This window comes from Babylonia areolata, chromosome 29, assembly GCF_041734735.1.
Source record: "Babylonia areolata isolate BAREFJ2019XMU chromosome 29, ASM4173473v1, whole genome shotgun sequence".
NCBI lineage: Eukaryota > Metazoa > Mollusca > Gastropoda > Neogastropoda > Buccinidae > Babylonia > Babylonia areolata.
This window is the reverse complement of record NC_134904.1, coordinates 15241575-15249074: the sequence shown is the minus strand read 5'-3', so window position 1 is coordinate 15249074 and position 7500 is coordinate 15241575. Positions and strand designations below refer to the sequence as shown.

Sequence of the window (7500 nt, the reverse complement as noted above, 5' to 3'; positions counted from 1 at the left end):
ATTATGATGGTGTGTGGTGTGACTATGTGTGTGTGCCGTGTGTACCTGAGTGTGATGTGTGTTATGACAGTGTATGTACCTGAGTGTGACGGTGTGTGTACCTGAGTGTGACAGTGTGTTACGGTGTGTGTACCCGAGTGTGATTGTGTGTGTCCCTGAGTGTGATGTGTTATGACAGTGCATGTACTTGAGTGTGACGGTGTGTGTACCTGATGGTGTGTACCTGAGTGTGACTGTGTGTACCTGAGTGTGATGTGTGTTATGACTGTGTGTACCAGTGTGGCGGTGTGTGTACCTAAGTGTGACGGTGTGTGTAAGGGTGTGTGTGACGGTGTTTTTACCTGAGTGTGATGGTGTGTGTTACGAGAGTGTGTGTACCTAAGTGTGACGGTGTGTGTACCTGAGTGTGATGTGTTATGACAGTGCATGTACTTGAGTGTGACGGTGTGTGTACCTGACGGTGTCTACCTGAGTATGACTGTGTGTACCAGTGTGACGGTGTGTGTACCTAAGTGTGACGGTGTGTGTACCTGAGTGTGATGTGTGTTATGACTGTGTGTACCAGTGTGACGGTGTGTGTACCTAAGTGTGACGGTGTGTGTACCTGAGTGTGACGGTGTGTGTAAGGGTGTGTGTGACGGTGTTTTTACCTGAGTGTGATGGTGTGTGTTACGAGAGTGTTTGTACCTGAGTGTGATGGTGTGTGTACCTAGTGTGACGGTGTGTGTACCTGAGTGAGTGTGACGGTGTGTACCTGAGTGTGATGGTGTGTTAACCTGACGGTGTGTGAGTGTGACGGTGTGTACCTGAGTATGACTGTGTGTACCAGTGTGACGGTGTGTGTAAGGGTGTGTGTGACGGTGTTTTTACCTGAGTGTGATGGTGTGTGTTACGAGAGTGTTTGTACCTGAGTGTGATGGTGTGTGTACCTAGTGTGACGGTGTGTGTACCTGAGTGTGAGTGTGACGGTGTGTGTACCTGACGGTGTGTACCTGAGTGTGACGGTGTGTGTACCTGAGTGTGACGGTGTGTGTACCTGAGTGTGACGGTGTGTGTACCTGAGTGTGATGATGTATGTACCTGCGAATGACGGTGTGTGTTGACGGTGTGTGCACCTGAGCATGACGGTGTGTGTACCTGAATATGACGGTGTGTGGTATAACAGTGTGTGTACCTGAGTGTTACGGTGTGTGTTGTCATGATGTGTGTTATGACTGTGTGTGTACCTGAGCATGACGGTGTGTGTACCTGAGCATGACGGTGTGTGTACCTGAGCATGACGGTGTGTTGTATAACAGTGTGTGTACCTGAGTGTTACGGTGTGTGTTGTCATGATGTGTGTTATGACGGTGTGTGTACCTGAGCATGACGGTGTGTGTACCTGAGCATGACGGTGTGTGGTATAACAGTGTGTGTACCTGAGTGTTACGGTGTGTGTTGTCATGATGTGTGTTATGACGGTGTGTGTACCTGAGCGTGACGGTGTGTGTACCTGAGCATGACGGTGTGTGTACCTGAGTATGACGGTGTGTGGCATGACGGTGTGTGTACCTGAGCGTGACGGTGTGTGTACCTGAGCGTGACGGTGTGTGTACCTGTGACAGAGACAGTGAACCGCACGGTGATCATCGAGAAGAAGCAGCTGGAGATCGAGGAGAAGGGGATCCGGGTCAAGCTGACCATCGTGGACACACCTGGCTTCAACGATGCTGTCAACGCAGAGAACAGGTCTCTGCCTTCTGTCTTTTCCTCGTCTCTCTCTCTCTGTCTCTCTCTCTCTCCATCTCTCTCTCTCTCTCTCTCTCTCTCTCTCTCTCTCTCTCACTCTCTCTCTCTCTCTGTGCCTCACTCTCTCCATCTCTCTCTCTCTCTGTCTCACTCTCTCTCTGTCTCAATCTCTCCATCTCTCTCTCTCTCTCTCTCTCTCTCTCTCTCTCTGTCCATCTCTCTCTCTCTCTCACTCTCTTCTTCATGTCTGTTCCTTTTTCTGGTCTTTCCTTACCCTCTATCTCTCCCTCTCCCTCTTTCCATCTCTCTCTCTCTCTCTCTCTCTCTCTCTCTCTCGCCCCCCCCCCCCTCTCTCTCTTTCTCTCTCAATCTATCTCCTCCTTTATCTGTCTGTCACTCTATCTTTCTTTCTGTCTGTCTCTCTGTCGTCTTTCATTATTTCTTTTTCACTATTGCACCTTTGTGTAAGGGTTTCTGCTGATGGTGATTGTGCTCCTTGTACACTGCTGCTGACAAGAAAGTGTCTATGATTCGAACACTGTTCTTCCATAAGTTATGAAAAAATGCATGTAGTCATCATATTACAGTTTCTTTTAGTTTTAGTCCCTTTAGTCCTAGGGGGTGAAGGCAAGAAAAAAAAAGGATCCACTTTGCTTGTTTATTTCAGTTTAGATGTGGTTATCATAAATTGCCAATTGAAGTTGGTAGGCATGATAAGAAGCCACAAGAAATGCGCCCTTGATGTAACTTTTGATATAGGCGTGAACTTCATTTTTTAACGAATTGTTCAGTATTTCACGATCTTAGAAATAAGATTTTCCCCCAAATTCACTTTAAGCAGTACAGTCTGGGGTTGTTTGTTGGTTTTTTTTTAATTTTTTCTTTTTCTTTTGATTTATTGTAATCAGGGAGGGCAATGTGTTTGAAGTGGGAAAATTAATTTGAAAAAAAAGGAAAACATGGGTATGGGCAATGTTCTTTCCTTTACTTTGTCACTGATTTCATGTGCTGGAATGACTGTTCAAAATATCTTTTATTACTTCTGATATCACCAAACTGGCTGACTGGTCAGTCAGTTAAACTCACAGTTTGGTTGAGGCTTATTCGGTTGGTTTGTTATTTAGAAATGTGTAGATGGATGTCCTGAAGCGGATCCATAACTACTTGTGAAGTGTGTTGTTGGATAATTGGTATCCTGAGTGGTTGTTAACTTTTTGTGAAGCGTTCAGCTGGATGGATGTTGACCTGAAGCAGTCCATAACTATTTGTGAAGAGTGAGGTTGAATCATTTATGTCTGAAGTGGTCCTCAACTTTTTGTGAAGTGTGTAGCTGGATGGCTGATGACCTGAAGCTGTCCTTAACTAATTGTGAAGTGTGTAGTTGGATAATTGGTGTCCTGAGTGGTTGTTAACTGAAGTGTGTAGGTGGATAATTGGTGTCCTGAGTGGTTGTTAACTGAAGTGTGTAGGTGGATAATTGGTGTCCTGAGTGGTTGTTAACTGAAGTGTGTAGGTGGATGGCTGATGACCTGAGTGCCTTGGTGTGGTGTTGCAGCCACACTGCGATCCTGAGCTATGTGGACGAGCAGTTCCAGCAGTATTACCGTGACGAGAGCGGCCTGAACCGCCGTAACATTGTGGACAACCGCGTGCACTGCTGCCTCTACTTCATCTCCCCTTATGGGCATGGGTAGGTGTGGGTCATCTTCTGGGTAGGTGTGGGTCATCTTCTGGGTAGGTGTGGGTAGGTGTGGGTCATCTTCTGAGTAGGTGTGGGTCATCTTCTGGGTAGGTGTGGGTCATCTTCTAGGTAGTTGTGGGTCATCTTTTGGGTACGTGTGGGTCATCTCTCCTTATGGGTAGATGTGGGTCATCTCTCCTTATGGGTAGGTGTGGGTCATCTTCTGGGTAGGTGTGGGTCATCTTCTGGGTAGGTGTGGGTCATCTTCTGGGTAGGTGTGGGTCATCTTCTGAGTAGGTATGGGTCATCTGTCCTTATGAGTAGGTGTGGGTCATCTTCTGGGTAGGTGTGGGTTATCTCTCCTTATGGGTAGGTGTTGGTCATCTCTCCTTATGGGTAGGTGTTGGTCATCTCTCCTTATGGGTAGGTGTTGGTCATCTCTCCTTATGGGTAGGTGTGGGTCATCTCTCCTTATGGGTAGGTGTTGGTCATCTCTCCTTATGGGTAGGTGTTGGTCATCTCTCCTAATGGGTAGGTGGGGGTCATATCTCATTACAGGCATGGGTAGATGCGGGTCATCTCAGTAGGTTTGGGTCATCCTCAGGGTAGTTGTGGGTCATCTCTCATTACAGGTATGGGTTGGTGTGGGTCCCCTCTTCTCATATGCATGGGTCAAATCATATCAAATCATGTTGCTTGTGAACAGCCCAGCTGGCTGCAAAGGGGCTGTTTTAGGGCTGACCATCTGTCAATTCATACGACCAAATAAAGAGGTGGTGGAGGGAACGGTATTGGGCAGAGGGTGAAAAATGGTGTGTGTGTGTGTGTGTGTGTGTGTGCGTGTGTGTGTGTGTGTGTGTGTGTGTGGTGGGGAAAGATACAGAGCATTGGAAAAAATAAAGCATTAAAACGGGAGACATAGGCACAATATAGAAGGAAACGCTAACATCAAACAATAGTGGTAAAATGTTGATTAAAATTCTTGTCTCTCTCAATCCATGGCCATGGGTAAGTGTGGGCCGTCTCTGCTTACAGGCATTGTGAAGTGAGATCGCCTGATTTTTACCTCTGTGTGGTATTATTATGTTCAAGGACCAAAGAGAAACCTGTTTCATTCCAAAGGGAACTATGTTTGTGAAGGTAATGATAATGCAGCACATGCTCAATGAAAACATTGTGACAGAGAGAGAGAGAGAGAGAGAGTGTGTGTGTGTGCGTGTGTTTGTATTTGTATTTGTATTTGTATTTCTTTTTATCACAACAGATTTCTCTGTGTGAAATTCGGGCTGCTCTCCCCAGGGAGAGCGCGTCGCTATACTACAGCGCCACCCATTTTTTGTATTTTTTCCGGCGTGCAGTTTTCTTTGTTTTTCCTATCGAAGTGAATTTTTCTTCAGAATTTTTCCAGGAACAACCCTTTTGTTGCCGTGGGTTCTTTTACGTGCGCTAAGTGCATGCTGCACACAGGACCTCGGTTTATCGTCTCATCCGAATGACTAGCGTCCAGACCACCACTCAAGGTCTAGTGGAGGGGGAGAAAATATGGGCGGCTGAGCCGTGATTCAAACCAGCGCGCGGCGCTCAAATTTTCTTGCTTCCAAGGCGGACGCGTTACCTCTAGGCCATCACTCCAGGTCATCTTCTGTGTGTGTGTGTGTGTGTGTGTGTGTGTGTGTGTGTGTGTGTGTGTGTGTGTGTGTGTGTGTGCAGGCTGAAGGCAGCAGACATAGAGGTGATGAAGAAACTCCAGCACAAGGTGAACATCGTGCCCCTGATCGCCAAGTCCGACATCCTGACCAAGCCTGAACTGTTCCGCATGAAACAGAGGGTCAGTCCTCACTCTCTGTGCTCGTCTGTCTCTCCGGAGGAGGGAGGTGGCAGAATGGTTAACTCATTCAGTACGGCCAGTTCTCTCTTCTCCTCTACACGGACCCCTCGGATGTCCAGTGGGTGTCTGAATGACCCAACCTTTAGCTTCCGTCGTCAGAATTGTGGTATTCTTTGTCAACATTCACCTCTTCAGTATAAGAGCCTTCCGCTTGCAATATTTTGATGATGGTAATTGGGGTGAAACGCTGTTAACGTCGTCTCTTTCGCCGTTCGTATGGAAAGAGTTAACATGCTAATCTGCCAATACAGTGTCCATTAGGATTTTGGTTTCTTCTTCTTCTTCTCCTTTGTTAGTGGGCTGCAACTCCTACATTCTCTTGTATGTACATGAGTTGGATTTTATGTAAAAGTGTATGACGGCTTTTTCCTTTTTTTTTCTTATTTTTTTAACAAGGTTTGAGACCTTGTCTTGCCCCTTCTCCTTAGTTTCTCTGTAAATTCAAACTGAGTGTCTGGTCATTTGGATTAGACTATAAACCAAGGCCGCGTGTGCAGCATGCACTTGGTGCACTGAAAAAGATCCCATGGCAACAAAAGTGTTGTCCTCTGGCAAAATTCTGCAGAGAAAATCCACTCCAATGGGTACACAAATGTATATGCATGCACTCAAGGCCTTACTAAGTGTGTTGAGTTATGCTGCTGGTCAGGCATCTGCCCAGCAGGTGCGGTGTGGGGTATATGGATTTGTCCGAACGCAGTGATGCCTCCTTGAGAAACTGAAACTGAAACTACCTGCAGTGTGTACACCGTGAGGTGCGTCAGTGTTACGGAGATGAGGGTGATGGTAGTGATTTTATCATGTTCATTGTGGTATATGAGAGCATGTGACTATTAGTTCTGAGGACTAAAGGTGGACACTTTGGGTGGTTTTGCTTCATGGACAGAATTCACTCTGTTACGTGGCATTCATAGTATCTTGTTCGATTAGTGCTTTAGGTCTTAATGGGTCACCATAGGGGTGGTAATGAGTGTCGAAGTGTTAACTCTTTCTACTCCAGGTACAAGTTAACTCATACCATGATTATTTCCCCTGTGGACCAGGTACGAGTATTCTCTTTCCAACACACTATTCTAATTTCATTCATTCTTGTTTGGTTCAGTTGGCATTCTAAACTGAACCGTTTATGGATTCCAGATGCATGAAAACGAAGCATTGTTTGACCGATTAACTCACTTAGTACGGCCAGTCCTCTCTTCTCCTCTACACAGACGCCTCGGATGTCCAGTGGGTGTCTGAATGACCCAACCTTTAGCTTCCGTCGTCAGAATTGTGGTATTTTTTGTCAACATTCACGTCTTCAGTATAAGAGCCTTCCGCTTGCAATATTTTGATGATGGTAATTGGGGTGAAACGCTGTTAACGTCGTCTCTTTCGCCGTTCGTATGGAGAGAGTTAAATCAACAATTCTTCATCACCTGTTTTTTCTGCAGTGTCCCATGTAGTGGTGATCCAGTGGAGTTGTGGCAGGCATGTTGCTGTGGGGTAGAATGAGTTAATGGGTGTGAAGGTGTTAATGGGTGCCACTGGTGTGGTGCTTATGGGTATGTGGGTGTTTATGGATGTAAGAGTGTTAACTCACTCAGTACGGCCAGTCCTCTCTTCTCTTCTACACATACCCCTCGGATGTCCAGTGGGTGTCTCAATGACCCAACCTTTAGCTTCCGTCGTCAGAACTGTGGTATTCTTTGTCAACATTCACCTCTTCAGTATAAGAGCCTTCCGCTTGCAATATTTTGATGATGGTAATTGGGGTGAAACGCTGTTAACGTCGTCTCTTTCGCCGTTCGTATGGAGAGAGTTAATGGGTTTCAGGAGATGCGAGGTTGTTCATGAACATGAGGGTATCTGTAGTGTGTGTGTGTGAGTGTTACTGTTAATGAGTGTGAGGAAGTTGATTAGTGTGAGGCGATTGGTATGTGTGAGGATGTTCATGTTTGTGAGAGTGTTAATGTGCGTGAGTGTCAATGTTTGTGAGTGTGATAGCGTTCATGTGTGCAAGGGTGTTAATATTGATGGGTTGTGAGGTTGTATGTTTGTGAGTCTGATGGCGTTAATGTGTGTGAGGGTGTTAACGCTGAGTTGTGAGGATGTGCTGTGAGTATGTATGTTTGTGAGTGTGGTGGCGTTAATGTGTGTGAGGGTGTTAACACTGAGTTGTGAGGATGTGTTGTGAGGATGTATGTTTGTGAGTGTGATGGCG

At 46.1% G+C, this 7500-nt stretch overlaps 1 protein-coding gene across 4 annotated transcripts in view; it reads left to right on the top strand.

Annotated features, from left to right (window-relative positions):
* Positions 1–7500, top strand: part of LOC143274674 (septin-2-like) — a 57663-nt gene that overhangs the window by 38958 nt on the left and 11205 nt on the right. For all 4 annotated transcript variants that reach the window (XM_076578548.1, XM_076578550.1, XM_076578552.1 and 1 more), the window contains 3 exons: positions 1605–1728; positions 3284–3418; positions 5120–5237. In XM_076578548.1, coding sequence (XP_076434663.1) covers positions 1605–1728; positions 3284–3418; positions 5120–5237 — 377 coding nt within the window. The remainder of the gene's footprint in view (positions 1–1604; positions 1729–3283; positions 3419–5119; positions 5238–7500) is intronic.